At 38.1% G+C, this 18454-nt stretch overlaps 1 protein-coding gene across 7 annotated transcripts in view; it reads left to right on the top strand.

Annotated features, from left to right (window-relative positions):
- ANO3 (anoctamin 3) overlaps positions 1–18454 on the top strand; it is a 133452-nt gene that overhangs the window by 102342 nt on the left and 12656 nt on the right. For all 7 annotated transcript variants that reach the window (XM_027663321.1, XM_027663319.1, XM_027663324.1 and 4 more), the window contains exons 14-18: positions 501–561; positions 15082–15164; positions 16016–16156; positions 16508–16672; positions 17608–17644. In XM_027663321.1, coding sequence (XP_027519122.1) covers positions 501–561; positions 15082–15164; positions 16016–16156; positions 16508–16672; positions 17608–17644 — 487 coding nt within the window. The remainder of the gene's footprint in view (positions 1–500; positions 562–15081; positions 15165–16015; positions 16157–16507; positions 16673–17607; positions 17645–18454) is intronic.

Genomic DNA, 18454 nt, shown 5'->3' with positions numbered 1-18454 from the left:
CTTTTAAAAACAAGATTATGTCAACAATCTGAGGGGCTGAATATAATTCCTGGATACAAAGGAATACATGCTATTCTTACCTGCAGAGAAATTGCTAACCAGCTCAGGATAAGAATAAAATGGAATCAAAAGAGACATTAAGTAGAGGAAGAAAAGCGAAGAGTTATTTAAGCTCATAAAAACCGTAAAATAGAAAAGGTTGAGGTTAAATCTGACCCACCACATGACAGGAATTCTGGATGAATTTTTAGCCTGCCTGGACATGGACAGAACAGCTCCTAGTGTCTGATGATGCATGAAGTGCTGGTCAGCAACAGCAGATTTCAACCTTACTGTAAGACAGAGTGTGACAAACCTTGGTAGAAGAAACGTGCAAGTAGAATTACTTGTTACAAAGCTTAACTTTCAGCTTCTTCCACCAGTTTTGTACTCTGGGATTTTGGGAGCAAAAGAGCATGTGGCAATATTAATTGTTCCTGGTGTATTGTTTTTCTGTTTAGGTTACACATTTGTTTGATAATGGAGGGACTGTCTTCTTTGCTATTTTCATGGCAATTTGGGGTAAGTACATTTTTACTTTATTTTTTTTCCTTTTTAGTTTACCCAACCCTTTTATATCATTACTTGATAAAGGGAGATTATAGCTCTTGATAAAGTCTAAAGAAGGATTTTATCATACAAACATTTTTTTTCCTGTTTTCATTCACTTCAGTTTCTATACCAATAGTGGGTGAAAAGAATGCCTTTTACTGCTAATGTAATGACTGTCTTTAGTGTCTTTAAGCCTGAATTTTATATTATTCAGGCCAGAGTCTTTTTAGAGGCAAACATATAGGTTAGTCAACCTTCCAGTATTTTCACACTGGTGGATACATTCTTCTCCTAGGATAATAGACTACCACCTTTATCTTAAGTCCCTCCCCACAGCCTAAATCAGTAGGCATATTTGGGGAAAAGAGGAAAGAGAAGGTGGATACCACAGTCTTTCTGTAACCCAGGACATCTCTTGTAATAGGTCAGTGTAATTGTACCATAAAAGACAGATTTGATGCTTCCAGCATGAAATGCTTGGTGGAATTAGCTTTCACTGAAGCTAATAATATTTTCATGCTGGGAAACAGGGAAGAGGAATAGAACAAGAGATAATTAATTTTACCAATATAAATGTTTGTCAGTGTAAACCCTAAAAAAATAACACCAATTCACATACGTACAGCTGTCTGAATTCAAGCCAGAGTTTTCAAGTTTTAAATAAAATGGGACACAACAACTTTATTTATGTAATATATATGAGTAAGCATTAATGATTCTAACTTTAAGTGAAGGACAAAGAAGTGTCATGAATTTTGAAGGCTGGTATGGTAAAAGTGAAAAACAATATACAAACAAAAGCAAAACATCAAAGAGTTACATAGACAACAGAAGCACTTGCAAGAATCAGAATTGGATTGTTAAAAATTAATATGATATAATTGAAGGGCACACTTTGTTTGCCTCAGTGATATTTCTTCATTTACTCCTAATCTTGCTATTACGGCATTGCAATTATTAATTATTGCTTTCATAAATTCCTAAAATACATTGCAGTTAGTTTTATGGTTACCAGTGCAGACAACACTGGTAGCTTCTTAGCATCTCTTCATCTCTGTCCTCAAGTTCTCCTTAGAGAGAGCTCTTTCTGTTTTCCGCTGAGGCCGAGGTTCAAGTGTAAGGAGGAATTTGCTTATATGACACTGCTTTGTCAGGAAAATGGTAAGGTGTGTGCTAAGGAAGGTGAAAGCTGAGCATTACATTTTTCTTCACTTCAAGCAGCAGGGTGATATTCTCCCATAATATAGGGGAATGTGTCTCAGATTTTCAGTCTGCTACCCAACATGGATACAGTGTTAGAAATCAGGTTCTGGCTTTGCTGGCTCACGTGCTGTTTTTATGATTGAACCTGACGGGGATGGCAACGCTGCACATCAAGTCTTTAACCTTTTAAACAAATACCCATTTAACCCATATTCAGTGTGACTGAGCAGTTTCTCTCTGGTGTGTGTGTGTGTGCATGTAACTTACTCACATATCAAATAGAACCTCATTGCAGCCTTCACAGGCAGTTAGTGAGATAACTCCATCAACATGATCCACAGTCTCCACACCAGATAAAGCATTTTAGCAGAGCACAGTTAACACAAGCATGTCCCATGAGCATTGTTTTCTCTGCATTTTGTTTTGTTTATTCTATGCCTTTGCAACTGTGTCTTTTTCATATTCTTTGTTTTTCTTTAGGCCTGTCTGGTAGTTGCAAAGAGATAAACTATGCAATTATTTGCGTTATACTGCCATGTTTTATGCTTTAGCTGGACAGAACTGGACCGTGCTTTTTAGGGTATCTGTATACACAGCAGAGATTCCTTTCCTCTCATGTTTAGTATTTCTTCTATCTAACCTGTACTGACACGTTTTACATAATTTCTGCAGATCTGGCCTGCAATTCAAATAACAGATCAGTTTGACAGAGGAGTAGAAGCTTATCTTCTTTCTTTCCCATCGATAGTGGTTTTAATTCTGTGTCATCCTAGTCAAAAGTTAGGTGCAGTTCGTGTTACTTGCTAGTTCCATTCTCTGCAGCAAACTTCAAGTAATCAAAACTGAGTAACCCAAGTAAATCTAATTAATTTTGTCACATTCACGGAGGAAGGTATGAATGTAAAGTGGGGCCGTGAGTCATTTGTCAGATAGACATTATATTTGAACACAATAGTTTCACTTCAAGGTATTAAACTGAGGATTTTTTTTTGTATTGATATTAAAATATCATTGCAGTCCTAGTAAAATTTATATGTTACAATGTCTGCATTGTTGACAAGGTAGAATCTTGCCTGAATGCTGTTTATCTGTATTATTTCTAAGAAAGTAACTATAATATCCTTCCAGGAAAACCATAGATTGATCATTTAATTACAAAGTAGAGTACTCATGCTCTGCTGCTGGACCCTGCCTCTTGCATATCAGTGTATCTTGTGATTCTTCCCTTAGTTTTCAAAACACTGTTTGCACAGTAATGGCTGTAAGATAACAGCTGCCAGGTTGTTTTGGGAAAAAATGAAAGGCTGTAGAGAACAGGCAAGAATATAATCTGAAACAAACATTACAGTGAAGGGTGGGGTGGTGTGATGTCAGCCATGGGAATGCCATCGGATGGGCACCCTGCACTGTCTTCCTCTGTCTTGTCTGCTGTGCTGGTTTTGTCGTCTGATGCACCTCTGAAACTCGTGTCATATGGTCCAAGTGAGTTGTCTAAGTGGAGAACTGAAGGGATAATATATTTATTTTTTTCTTTATATATTGCTTGAGAGATTTTTATCCCCATACACTGGACACCTCATCAGCCCCTCACAGTTAAACCTCTTTCTGACATACAGGAGAGCAAAGGATAAAGGCCCTGATTCATGATCTTCTGCAGATAACTCATGTACTCCCAGCAACACCCATTTAGCATCCACATGGGTGGTGGACTTTCAAAGCTAATTCCTAATCTGACATTCTGGCAGCTTTCAGCTCTTGCATTTAAGGCAGAAAAGGCGTATTGCGAGGGTTTATTTAGATTTTACTTTATATGAGAAAAAAAAGGTGTGTTTAGCCTCTCAGTGTTTGTTTAAACATTTAAAAATTAAGTCCAGGAACATGATACAAATATTTGGAGTGTGATTACATGGTAATACAAGTTTATATATACTCATAGAGAAGACAAAAGCAATTTTTTTAATTTTTAAACCTCTTAAAAATATTTTTACTCATAGAAACAGATATATCTTCATCCTTCATTCTGTAATTGATGTTGAATGACTAGAGAGTCTAGCTTTTTTTCAGTTAATCAGTTTGGGAGAGTTCTTGAGCTATAGTTTTGAAATTGCCCACAATCCTTTGAATGAGTTCACTGATACTAGATATGATATTCCTGATATTTCAGAGGTTAAAAAAATAACATGTGAGGAGGAGACATAGAGTTAGGGGGAGTATCGATTAAGCTAAAATTTAAAAACAATTAATTAAGTCATTTGAAAACTAGTTTGACTGGAGTTGATGATATCCTAATAATTCAGTAAGACCAGACTATTTAAGCAGCCCTGTGGAGAAATAAATGTTCTTATGCAAAGCGCTTGTGCTGTTCCTTACCTGGGTCACTTCTTGTATCATCATAAAGCCGTCTGTGGGAAAATGAGTCAGATCTTTTCTTACCACATATAAAATAACCAATCAGGCCAATTAATATAAATCCCAAAATGGCTCCTACAATGACACCAGCTATTACTCCTTCTTTGCTGGTTTTGTCTGGGAGAGAAAGAGAGAAAGACAAAAGACAGTTGAATGGGAATTAAAAATCTATAAAACCAGATAATTCATTCTGGCTTTATAGCAGTTGAGGCTTTATGGAGTGAGGCTTTTCACCAAGGATCTGAAACACTTTGCTAACTGTGACTAGACCAGCCTCTCTGCAGAAACTTTCTACCTTTGTAAAAGAAAACAGACATCTCCATCCTTGGGTTTCAGGGTAGAAACTGGGATTTAGGAAAAAAAAAGAAAGGTGGCTAAATGAGTTTTTGGTCAAATAAAAAGGTTCCAGATTTAATTGCTCAATCAACCACTATCCTTTATATAAAGAAATAAGCAGTAATCACTCTTTGAATGCAATTATTCATAAACATTTAGGCCAGCAGTTAAAATTGCAACCTCCGAATTTCAAATGATTAAATTTTAGAGTACCAATTTTTGCATACGCAAGGTGAGAAATCCAGTAATGCTTTTGGCACCTGTTCAGTTAGCAGAATAACTGTGTTCCTTCAAGATTTTCCTCAGATTTCATAAAACTTTTCTTCAAGGTACTCAGTTTTTCTTGGAACTGAACTTGTTCTCCCACCCCCCTTCCTTTTTAATCTATATTATCTAAAGAATCAGGTACATTGTAATTATTAGAACTGTGATGGGAAACGTGAAAGTCTGATGCTCCTTCAGTTCTAAGTACAAACTGTACTGTACTGGTTATGATGGATAAACCTTTCAGTCCTGTGTTAAAAGCTTGAAAGCTAATTAATGGCAAAAAATTACTGTGCGTTCTAATCTTTTCTTTTCTTTTCCTGAAGACCTGATTCAGAGCAGCAGGATAGAGAAGTGCTATGACAGTTTTATGCTCTGTTGTTTTCCCACGCATACTTAACTTGGTAATTAAATGCACAATGAGTAATTCCTTTGTAAGTGTTTATAAGAAGTCATCTTTCGTCACAAAAGTTTCTGAACTTAAATAAGTTGATGTGTTATACATTTTAAATGTAATTTCTACACATCTGCTTTGAAGGTCCACTCCAGTGTGAATAGGCTGTATCTGATCATTAGGTTCCCCCACTCTTGGAAGTGTTAAATAAAGGAGTAAACAGTAAATTTTAAAAGTATATTTTTTATTTTGGTGAGCTTTAGATTTAGTCTGTACTAGGTCACTTATAAATTCACACATCTTATAAAGCCTCCAGTTCAATTAAACAAAGGTTTTATTTCAGTATTATTATTTTATTAAACTAGTTGGACTTTAGTTAGATCCTTACCTTCACTGGCATCTTTTGGATTAGGTGATGCAGTAGAAGGGTTGCTGGCATTGTAATTCAGCTTTGTTGTCTGCTGAATGGGGTTGAAATTTGGGGTAGGACTGTCCTGCTTCACCGTGGGTGGTGTCAGAGTGACACTGATGGGGAACAATGTGGTGGGGTTGATTGAAGAATTATCACTTGGAAGCTCCAAATCCCCAGGAGTGATAGAGGTGACTGTGGAGTTGCTTGGTGTCACCGTGGAAGTAGATGTAGCTGCAACACTTTTGGTCGCTCCAGAAAAGTCACCCATTGTTCTAAAAGTTGCTAAAGTTGTTGGGCTTCTGTGGAAGTTTGTGGTAGACTTATTTGTCCCATCTTTTGGCACATTTGAAGATAAAGTGGTGCCATCAGAGAACCTCGGGGATGTGCTGTTTGCCCCACTGATCATTTCTGTTCTTTTCATTGCATTTTCAGTGGCATTGGCAGCTGTTGCTGCAGCATCACTGATGACAGAAGGATTTACAGCAGTAGTCCTATGCGGAACAAATCCCTGTGAAGTTGGTTTCACTGTAGACTGATGGTTATCTGTAACTGAGCTATTTTGTTTACTTTTTTCTTTTACTTCTCCAGCCTCAGTATTGCTTCTGTTCCATTGCAGTCTTGCAAGCAGAAAAATGAGAATCATTCCACGAGAGGGTTGCATGGTGTTGAGTTTCAAGTTTGTTATATGCAGAACCTGCAAGAAATTAACTTTTGTCTATGATTTTATTTTATAAAACAAAGCTACTCAGTTAAGACCCAAATAACATTGTAAAAGAAGTTAGTGTTATACAATGCAGATCTCAGTAATTTACCATGTGTTGATGCTGAAAATTTTATCACCCTAAGAGTTAAGACTGACCTAAAACTATATTGATAATCAACAGAATTATTCTCATATTGATCAATATGAATCACAATATTGACCTCGGTGTGCTTATGGAGGTGTTATGGGATAGCTGACATGACTGGAATGTTGCCATGAAGGGCTACACTCTTTTTAGGAGTTGCCCTGTGTGTGAGGCAACACTTGGAATGTGTGGAGTTCTGTCTTAGGGTGGATGATGAGTGCCTGGAGAGCTTATGGGTTAGGGTTACAGGAAGGACTGGTAAGTGTGACACTATTGTGGGTGTTTGCTACAGTGTGTCTGATCAGGAGGAGAGAATGGATGAGGTTTTCTACAGACAACTTGAAGCAGCCTTAAAGTCACTTTAACTACCCTGACATCTGCTGGAGAAGCAACACAGTGAAGCACAAACAGTCCACAAGGTTCTTGGAAAGCAGTGATGGCAACTTTCTGGAACAGATAGTGGAGAAACCCACAAGAAATGATGTGTTGCTCCACCTCATGCTAACAAACAGGGAAGGCCTTCTTGGAGATGTGAAGGTTGGGGCCAGCCTTGGCTGCCGTGACTGTGTGATTGTGGAGTTCAGTATTGGGCAAAGAGGAAGCAGGGCAACAAGTAAAATTACAACCATGATCTTCAGGAGAGGTAACTTTATCCTTTTTAGGGCTCTCTTGGAAGAATCCCATGGAAACAGGCCCTGCAGGGAAAAGGGGTCCAAGATAGCTGGCTGATAGTCAAGCTTCACGTACTCCAGGTTCAAGAACAATGCATCCCAATAAACAAGGAATCAGACAAAGGGGGCAAGAGACCTGTATGAACGAATACAGAATTCCTGTCATTACTCAAGTGTAAGCAGGAAATACATAGAACATGGAAGCACTGTCAGGCCACTTGGAATAAATATAGAAAGATTGTCAGAGTAAGTGGAAATGAGACAAGGAAAGGTGGACCCTTCCACCTGGAATTAAATCTGGCCAAGGATGTCAAGGACAACAAGGCCTAATCAAATTCATTAATAACAAAAGGAAAACCAAGGATAATATGCCCATTACTAAATGGAGGGCCCTGGTAGCTGAGGACACAGAGAAGGCAGTTACTGAATGCCACCTTTGCATTGGTCTTGACTGACAAGACCAGCACTCAGGAATTTCTGTCCCAGGTGCCCAGGATAGAGAAAGATCAAAAGGAAGACTTTCCCTTGTTCAAGGAGGATTAGGTTAGAGAACACTTAAAACAAACTTGACATCCACAAATCCATGTGCCCTGACAGGATGCATCCACGAGTGCCGAGAGAGCTGGCAGACACCACAGCTAGGCTGTTCACAATCATCTCTGAAAGGTCATGGTGATCAGGAGAGGTGCCTGAGGACTGGAAGAATGCAAATGTCACCCCAGTTGTCAAAAAGGGAAAGAAGGAGGACCGAGGGAACTCCAGCCAGTCAGCCTCACCCCAATCCCTAGAAAGGTGGTGGAGTGCTTCATGCTGGATGACAAGGAAGTGATCAGTAGTCATCAGCATGGATTCAGTAAAAGTAAATCATACTTGACCACCTTGATTGTTTTCTAAATGAAACAACTACCTGGATGGGTATGGGGAGAGCAGTGGCTATTGTCTAGCTTGACTTCAGCAAGGCTTTCAACACTGTCTCTCACAACAGCCTCGAAGGTAAACTCAGGAACTGTGGGCTGGATGAGTGGACAGTGAGGTGGATTAAGAACTGGCTGAACAGCAGATCTGAGATGGTCGTAATCGGTGGCACAGGGCATCCCCCGAGGTTCACAACTGGTCCCAGAATTGTTTAACTTATTCATCAGTGACTTGGATGAAAGGGCAGAAGCCCCCTCAGCAAGTTTGCTGAGGACACAAAGGTGGGAGGAGTGGTCGATAGCCCAGAGGGCTGTGCAGCTCTTCAGAAGAATCTCAACAGGTTGGAGAGATGGGCAGAGAACTGTCTCAAATTCAGCCAAGGTCCTACACCTGGGGAAGAATAACCCCATGCACCATGTACAGGCTGACCTGCTGGGAAGCAGCTCTGTGGAGAAGGACCTGGGGGTCCTGGTGGATAACAAGCTGTCCATGAGCCAGCAGTGCCCTTATGGCCAAGGCCAAAGGTATCCTGAGTGCATTAGGAAGAGCATTGCCAGCAGGGAGGTGATCCTGCCCCTCTGCTCAGCCCTGGTGAGGCCACATCTGGAGTGCTGTGTCCAGCTCTGGGCTCCTCAGTACAAGGGAGATTTGGAGCTGCTGAGCAGGTCCAGTGGAGAGCCACAAAGATGATTAAGGGACTGGAGCATCTCTCTTATGAGGAAAGGCTGAGAGAGTTGAGCCTGTTTATCCTCAAGAAGAGATGACTGAGAGGGAACCTCATCAGCATATCTAAGTATCTGAAGGGAGGGTGTCAGAGGATGGACCAGGCTCTGCTCAGTGGTGCCAAACAATAGGACCAGAGGCAATGGGCAGAAACTGATGCACAGGAAGTTCCACTTGAATGTGAAGAAGAACTTCTTTACTGTGCACACTGGAACAGGTTGCCTGGAGAGATGTGGAGCCTCCCTTGTTGGAGATAGTCAGGAACCATCTGGATGCAATCCTGTGCCGTGTGCTCTGGGATGACCCTGCTTGAGCAGGGAGGTTGGACCAGATGACCCACTGTGGTCTCTTCTAACCTTAACCAATCTGTGATTCTATGAACAAAAGCTTTTTTGTGTAAGAAAATTCCATGGTTCTGTAAACAGGCCTCATACTCAGAAGGGAATAATTCAAAACCACTTTACTAAAGAGTGAGGTAATGAAACATATATGGAAGGCATTCTCGAGGCAATGTTTTCTGGGCAGACAGCAATTCCAAGAGCGTGCTAAGGAGTTATGCTCCATTGTGAAGAATTAGCTTTGTTAACAATTAGCCCTGGAAGTTGATGGATAGTGTTTTGTGACCCTGAGCAGGGAGTGTCATATGAATGCTGCCAGGAGCAAACTGAAAACTAAATCTGTCCAGGAGTCGTGAATGATGCTTAAGTTGTGTGGAAACCTCTTTTCCTATAGGGAGCTGGAAACTGTATATTGCACATTAATATACATTTCCAAATGTTAGATTTAAAAGAATGAGAAAAACTCATCTTGAAGTCACATGACTGTGGTAGGTTTGCTGTTCAGTATATCTGTGGGGTTTTGGTGGCAGGTGTTTTTTCTATGTATGAAACAGATTGAGATCATGAGTCTTTAACATCATGAGTTTTTAACTCCCACATGTAAGCTCTCATGTGACAGCACACTCAATTGTATAATAAGTTATTCTTCAGCATCATTAATTATTTGCGTGCCCATGTATGTGGGTACTTTGCCATCTGAAGAAAGGAGATTTATACCTGGAAAAAGTAACTATTTCTTTTGTCTTCAACCTCTACTTCTACTTTCTTATGCTTTTTCCTATGGGTGTTTGATTTAAGGGTTTGTGTTGGGGGGTTTTTGGTGGGGTAGGGAATAAGAGCTGGTTTTATTAGTTTCTTTTGGTTTTTTTTGATTTAGTTATGTAAATATTACATCAATGTATCTCGTTTTGGCTTTATTCTTACTTATTTTGTGGTTTGAAGTTCCCACTATTACTCAAAACATGTGTCTTTATAAAATGCCATTTAATCTACTTTTTAATGTGTATTCCATTTCTCCACACTGCTTATTTTCCAAGTTAAGATCAGCTCTTGGAAAACATTTGTAACTTTCTCAACAAAAATAAAAAAGATAACTTCTGCTTGAATATCAGTGGAATTCAGGATGACCACATTGTTCCCAAACAAGCAAGCCAAGGAAAACCCTTTTGAAGTTAAATTATCAGCTACAGTTGTATTTACAGTAAGAACAGTAGGCCTTCAGATGGCTATGAAATGCTGTGCTGTCTGAATCTTAGATTTTGATTTGTTAGCAGTAATAACTGCCAAAAAACCCAAACAAACCTGAAGAAAAAACCAAAGGTTTTCAAACACATGCTTTCATTTTAACAGTATTATTGTTTTAATTCAGTGACATGTTCTTTCCTTCCTTGTATTAATTATCATATTAGTCATATTAAGTAAACAAATTGTGTTTGGTCAAATTCCTTATTATCCATGCACTTCAACTAAACTACTGAGCAAAATTATACTTAATTCAATTTGACTGTAATTTTAATTCCTAAAGGAGTCAGTATCCTTGCCGAACAAATTCTGTGTCATTTTTGTGATTGTCTTACTTGTGCAATGTTTACGGGAGACCATAGAGAAGAAACCTCCTTACTTTGAAAGTTGTAAATCTCAGGCTGCGTTGAACTGTTTTCTTTTGTGTGTAATACTTAATTCTTCTTTTTTCTGGTGTAATATCAATGTTCACACAATTTAGAAAAACACTGAAGTTCTTCAAAGACACTCATTGCCTTTAGGGATTAATATGCAAACAGTGCTCTTGCAGTAAAACAGCAGAGCAATAGATTAGCCAAACTTGCAGAAGAGCCCAAACCTTACATTAGCAGGTCAAGTAAGTGTTTAAGGAAGCAATGAACAGATTATTAATTGGAAAAAAAACGATTGTGGGTTTTGGTTCACTGGTATTCACATTCCTCAGGTACCAGCTCAGTGGCAATCAGTGCGACAGGCGTAGCCTGAAGTGAGTGGAACTGCCATCAGTATGGGATTAAGCTGCAGTTCAGTTACCTAGATTAGCTCTACCTTTGTTTTTTTAGCATGAAAAAGGAGGATTTTTTATGCAGGATGGTCACCATCATGTTTCTTAGTGGATTTTGCACTCTGCATTTGTGTCTGTGCTGCTGGAGTCAAATTGCATCCAAGGCCTGTGACAGCTGAGTAAGAATAAAAGTCAGTTCTGGAAGGGGGAAGGTTAAAATTTCTCATTCAGTGTGAGGCTTTATGAAGAGGTGTAGTGGTCCTTGTTTGAGGAATTCACCAGGATATGAATGCAATATCCCATAAAAATGGCCCTCCAGTGTGAACCTTAGTGTGCAAAAATAGATTTTCGGCATGATAAAGTAATTGCAACATATATTTCCTGACTACAACCCAGCACTTACCAGTGATAGGTGTAATGTCTGCAAAACCTCTTGTATTGTCAAGAAAATAATAATTTCAACTTTTCATGGATAGATAATAGAGTCTTCAGAACTATAAATTCAAATTGCATTCTTTTGCATGTCATTAAATTGAACCTTTCACCATTTCCCCACCTTACATTAGTTATTAGAAAGTAATTGAATTTATGGAGTGAGTGGTGATGTGATTAACAAATTGTTAATGGCACTCTTTTGATCTGAGGTAACATGTTCATATTTGCACAATTTTCACACTTTAAAAAAGCCTCATAAAGTGGACCTTTTTTACCTTTACATCAGTGAACCAAAAATAGATGGAACGTATAAAATGATAGGTAGAGAATTTATCTTCTAGAATTCAGACAGAAATAATTGCAAATGATGATCCCAGAAACATACTGGATGTTTGCTCATGTGGCTCTTTGCTCTAAAATTCAGATTGCTCTCCAAGAATTAGATACTTCCAAATTTAATGAGCAATTAATGTTACATTGTTAAGCTTAAATGTATTTTTTGTTCCGAGAAAATAATGTTTTAAGTTTTTAGTGAACTATGAAGAGGAATGTAAATATGAATTGTAGTCTATAATTAATTCAATTTATACCCTCAGTTACTGTCTAGCAACTTGACAAGTATTAAGTGCACTGGCCAAACTTCCCAAGTGCATGTTTTCTGTTCATTTTCGGTAGAACTAAACTCAACAGAGCAATGTAGTTTCTACCACAAGTTTGCTATAAAGTGGCATACAGGGAATACTTCACCACCACCATCAACCCTCCCTAGCATTTCAAATGGGCTCTGAACTTACTTTGAGAGAAATCCTACACTTCCTTGATAAGGAGCATAAATAACCAGAAAAGAAAAGTGTGAGTTTGAGGGAAATAGTGTCATTGCTTATGATTGCTGCTTCTCTGCTTTAGTGTTTGAATCACAAAATGGTTTTTACTTTCAATTATTTTCTCAGAACTACGCTTTTAAGTAGAATTTGACTACAACGACACCAGTCACCTACCTGAACATGATATAAATGAATACTGTGATCATTAATCGCATCCTCTAATAAGCATTAAAAAACCCCTCAGACTTACCTTTGAGTGCTGCAAAACGTGGAAGAAGCTGTTGAAATACTGCTGTGGCCCAGGGCACAGTTATTCTGGCGGGGAGGGGGAGTGCAGGTCCAGGAGGGGCAGCCGTGTGACAGCGGTCAGGAACACGCTGTGCCCGTGGGGCGAGGCCGGGTGGGGCAGCCCTTCCCCAGCCTCCGGGAACCAGCCCCACCAACTCTGTGCTGTCGTGACCCTGCTCTGTCATTGCAGAGTCCACAGAAACGGCAGTGCTTGTGGTAAAGTGGTCAGACAGTGCATATTGCTTAATAATTTCAGAGTCTTTGAGCTGGTATTTCACAGGAGTGACTGCTTTCTGTAAGCTGTAGAAACTCTGTGTACTATGCAACATTATCACAGTTTCCTGCACTAGGTGAGATGAGAACTGACAAAGGGCTGTCTTCTACAAAATAAAGCAGCAGTATGAGTTCTGTTAAGAAAAGCATGCTGCTAGAAATGGATCTGTTCCTGTCTCCAAATATGTTTGTAGTTGAAATCTTTTAAAAGAACAATGTAAATCCAAATTTTCTGAATTTATCAGGCATCATTAATTTTTACATAACCAGCTCAGGAGCTGAAGGTTACAACTGTTACTCCTCCCTTTAGGTTTTATGTAAAAAATACTGTATTAAGGTAGGAATGAAAAAGTCAGGTATGTAATATAGAACTTCATATGCTCACCCAGTCAACCTGCGACTTTTTTCATTCTTTAATCCTTTATGTATGTTTATTCTAGGCTGGTATGTGGTGAAGAGAGACTGCAAAATGTTTCAGTATTGTGTGACCGTTTGAGTGGAATGCCAGGACATTGTCATCTGTTTCCACTTTAAATTTTTAAGGAATCAAGTGCAAGTACTGTTTCATAACTTATCCTTGAGATAAGCATCGAGGATGTGGTATCTACAGGAAGTGTTTATATGGAAGCAACTGGTGGTGTTTTCTTGAAAGTACTGCAGGGACAAGTGGAAGTTACTCTGTTAGATGGATGAAGTTCTACCCTTTCTAATATCCCTTTTAGGGGAAGTAAATTGTTTATGTGGCATGAGATGGAGTGGTCTATGAGAGGAGGGAGGACAGAGTCTGATACTGTTGTTTTGGTTTTCTGGTTTTTGGTTTAATTCTTTGGAATCTAACATTCTCTGCAGAGTGTATCAGCAAGCTTCCAACTCACATTTATTGCTGTGCCTGGGTGGACAGGCATGTAACAGATTGACCATGAGATCTGAAAACAAGCACCATGAATTTGTGTCCAAATCTTACACAGCATTAACCAAATCACAAGTGATATACTGGGGTCAACAGTATTCTTCACACCAGCGTGCACACGTTATAGTGTGCCTTTCTGAGAACTTTTAAGAAGAAAGGTTATTTGAATGGATGTATAATATTTGCAGATATCAATACCTTAAATGCATAGTCTGAAATTCTGTTGAAGTACATCTGTTGCAGTGGTACAAAAGTCATACCCCTCTAGCACTGTCCTGGACCTCAGCTTTGGCCTTGGGGAGGGTGTGCTCGCTCTCTCTTTAGTTTGTTAGCAGTTTAATTCATCTGTTAGGAAAAGTAAAAACTGGTTCCCTGAGTGACATAAGACCTAATGGAAGATGTTTGTGACTCAGTTCTTGGCTAAGTGTTGTACACCTGCAGTGTGGTAGCAGAATGCTGGTGCTGAGTGCTGGCCCGCTGTTCCCGGAGGGGAAAAACCTCCAGGTGTGATCAGATTCAGAGCTGTGACCATATGGAGGCAAAGTGGTTCAGAGTACTCCAGGAGCGTGAGTGGAGACTAAGCTATCCTTCAGCTATAGGTGATACTTTTCTAAGTGCTAGTTTCAATTCTGAAGAGTATTTCTCAATAGGAGGTGTGGTACAAAACCTGTAGGACTGTTTTGATTGCATAGTTTTGCTGCTGTAGAGGAGTCCAGCTAAATAAAACTGGGAGAATCTGATTATGGTCTCACACCTAGATTAGAAATAATTGTTTAAAGAATTATTTTAATAGTAAAACTGCTGCAGGATAAAACTGATATAGCTGGGAAAGCAGTGAGGTTGTCTTCATTAGAACTGAATAAAATGAGATCATACTTTAGCTCTTTATTGTTACTGTTGTGTATGTGTATCCTCGTTTCTTCAAGGAAAGATTTTATATTTTGAGTAAAATTAAAAGCAAAATTAAAGGGGATGGCACTGTTTTATATTGCCAGGTACCCATCTCTGTACAGATATAGCAGACAACAAAAAAAAATGATTCTTTAACATTGAAAATAGTGTTTCAATTTTAACAGTGATTATCCTGAAGTTACTTACAATTTTCAGATTCTATGGGGAAAACTGTCAGAAAATGGCTAATGACAGTTATCACTTACATTGCTGATTTTCGTGAGATCTGCATGACCCTTTTTTGTTGTTGTTTGTTTTTTGCTATAATTAACCTGCAGTTGTTTTCCACAGCAACAGTCTTTCTAGAGTTTTGGAAAAGACGGAGAGCTGTATTAACCTATGACTGGGACCTCATAGACTGGGAAGATGAAGAGGTAAGAAACAGAAGTAAACATGTAAAGCATGATCTAAGTGTAAATATGAATCCATATTGTGTGTTTTCATCTGAGTTTGTCATTCAGATTATATTTCTAACACTAGTTGCAGAATAAACAGGTATATTTGAGACTACACAAGGATACTTTGCCTTCTGCAACTGGCATTATTATTCCAAATACAGTTCCACATTTATCAAAAGCATCCTTTGAAAAACTGAGTGGAAATACTTTCCATACAGAGGACAGGAGCTACTACTGATGTCAGCACAGATGCCTTTCAGTTCTGTGGTTTCTTGTAGTAGAAATTCATGATCCTGCCTAAAAATGGGATCAAGACAAGCAAAGGGACAGAAACTAGATTTTATATCCTTCTGAGAGGCATAGATTATCCTTTGAACATTCTGCTATCAGCATCACCAGTAATAAAATGATTTTATTATTTCATAAATCATTAGTTAACATAGCTGTAATTTAACTATATTAATGATTTAATTGCAGTTGATAGACTTTACTTGTTTTATAGCTTTCCATAGATGGGTATATACAAGCTGGTGGCTTTTAATAAATGGTTTCATATCAATTTCTGCAGATGATCTAGTGTCTAAGTCAGTAATGCCTTCTTTTTAATACCCTCACATAGTGGGGAAGGCTCTTGTGGTCTCTGTTCTTTGCTGCTCTCTGGCACTATTTCCAAGGGTTTTCAAAAGAACACATTTTTTTGTTATTTTAGTTGAAGCATTATAAAAAATAATTTATGTCAGTATAATTTTCTACTTTATAGCACATATGTGTCTGATTCTTGAGAGAAATAAGTAATACAACAAATGGAATCCATCCTGTCATTCCAGGAAGAGCTGCGTCCCCAGTTTGAAGCTAAATATTCCCAAGTGGAAAGAGTAAATCCCATTACAGGAAAACCTGAACCTTTTCAACCTTTCCCTGATAAGCTCAGTCGACTGATGGTGTCTGTCTCAGGAATATTCTTCATGGTGATGTTTAATAATATTAGAATTCTTGTACTGTAATTCATTTTACTCTGATGTAAATAGTAACTCCTCATGAGTGCATTCATTAAGATTATGTAGGCAAAACTGATTGTCTCAGTCTTACTGCTTGTTTAGGGATCTCATTCTTTCAAAAGATGGAATGTATTTATATTGTAAAAGAACAGTAAAAATTTTTTTTAACTCATATAGTATTTTTGTTCTGTCAAATTCTGCTCTCCAAAAAAAATGGGAATCCTTAAAACACTTGTTGATTTCTTATTTCACCGGATATTATTTTAGATATCGTATCTACCTTTTGGTCTAATATTTCTGCTTGTAAATACCCCCTTGCAGATCTCGCTGGTCCTCACTGCAGTGTTTGCAGTGGTGGTGTATCGACTGGTGGCCATGGAGCAGTTTGCTTCTTTCAAGTGGTATTTCATCAAGAAGTATTGGCAGTTTGCAACGTCTGGCACTGGAGTCTGTATCAATTTTATGATCATCATGTCACTCAATGTTGTAAGTCTTCTGCTCTTTTAAAGGAGGGATTAATTTAAAAGAGTAATTTTTACAAAGCTTACTGAGTTTAGCATATATCACTTGTATATACATGTTTGTGCTTATGCATGGGGCAGTGTCTGAAGCTGGTATTTCAGGAGGTTGTTAATGTTCTTCTCTGATTCCTCTTTATTTTGTCAATGCACATCTTTGCTTATGTCACCAAGTCACAGGGGTACAAACTCCCCGCTTTCTACATATGCATTTTTGGGGGAATTTTTATTACCTTTTACAGGACATGTCTAAATGGAACTACATTATTTCTTTGGCTGAGAATTTATTTTTTAAGTTGTTTTTAATGGACGACTTTCAATTTTTCCCTTTCATTTAAAATGCAGCTGTGGTATCAGTGTTGCACATTCCTAGAATTACTTTGATATATGATTTTGGTGTAAGTTTTTTCTGTCCTGTGACAGCAGTTTAACCATTTGCCATTGTAGCACTATGTACATGGATAGAAACTCTATTCTTCCAGCTGCAATATTATTTATTATCTTTCTGTCCCCATGCAAGCATGATTAGGTAAAAAGGAATAACAACACAGCAAACAATGGCTTTTAAATCTCTTAAGGAGATTGTGCACTCGTGTCAGTAAGAAATGATTCTTCCAGTCAGAGTTGTGTATTTGTTTCTGTTATTATATATGATCACTCTGAGTCATAAAAAGTACATTCAAGTGACCAAGCAAAGCTACCAAAAATAACTTGCTATTTATAGTAAATACTCAAGGAAGTATTTTTCAGAGTTGGTAACTGCCTTGGGCTGTGTCATTTAAAATAAAGACTGGGGATAGTCAATATATTGAGAAATAAGGAAGTTTTCAGTAGAAAGCTGATATCCTCAGCCAGTATGCACATTCATGCAAAGGAAAACTGCATCTCTTATTTCTGTTTTAGGTGTATGAGAAGGTTGCCTATCTCCTGACAGACTTAGGTATGTAGGTTTTCACTGATGATATGGTTCTTGCTGACTGTGGCATATACCTTTATAGTCCCATGAAGTAGGGTTTTGAAAACTTCATCTCTGCATGGCACGTTTCCAGCATTTCCCTAAGCAAGTGAGAAATATCAAAGAAAGAAAAGAAATTATTATTTCACTGAGGAAATAATAATAGAAAAGTAAGGAACTTATTCTTCTACTTCTTTTAATGCTTCATATTACATATTCATATACATATACATTGAAAAAGTGTCATCTTACTTTGGAGCAAAAGTCAAAACACATTCTTTCTTGGAATGCTGAAAGTTTTTTTCCATTTTCTCCAAATCCTTGTTTATTTTTTACTAATTTTTAATTCGAACTTCCATATGGAAAAAAAGGGTTAAGATAAAATTATGTTGTCCAAGATGAAAATGTTAAGTCAAGAATTTTAAAGTGGCTCTAATTCTGTCACATTAAAATTTTATACTGAAGCCTCTAGTCATGATTCAGTTGCAGAGAAAAAGCTTTCTAGCTAATAGGAAACAAGAAAGCAAAGAGAGAATTTATGGTCTCCGACTGTTTCAATGTGTTACCGTTTGGTTTTTTTACATACTTTTAGCCCATGTCAAAATATGCAAGTTATCTTGTCTTGGTTAAACACAAGCTGGCTGCTTAAATTCAACAGCTCCCTCTTCTGGTTAAAGTATTAAACAAGGTGCTCGAAACTTTATAGTGCTTCAGGTAACAGGCAGTTGAACAGATTACAAAGATTCAGAATGTATAGTCAACTTACTCAAAGTAGTAAAATATTTTAAAGTACTT

This window comes from Corapipo altera, unplaced genomic scaffold (genome assembly GCF_003945725.1).
Source record: "Corapipo altera isolate COAL_440 unplaced genomic scaffold, ASM394572v1 100, whole genome shotgun sequence".
In the NCBI taxonomy this organism is placed as follows: domain Eukaryota; kingdom Metazoa; phylum Chordata; class Aves; order Passeriformes; family Pipridae; genus Corapipo; species Corapipo altera.
The sequence above is the reverse complement of the archived record's forward strand: the minus strand, read 5'-3'. Positions and strand labels throughout refer to the sequence as shown.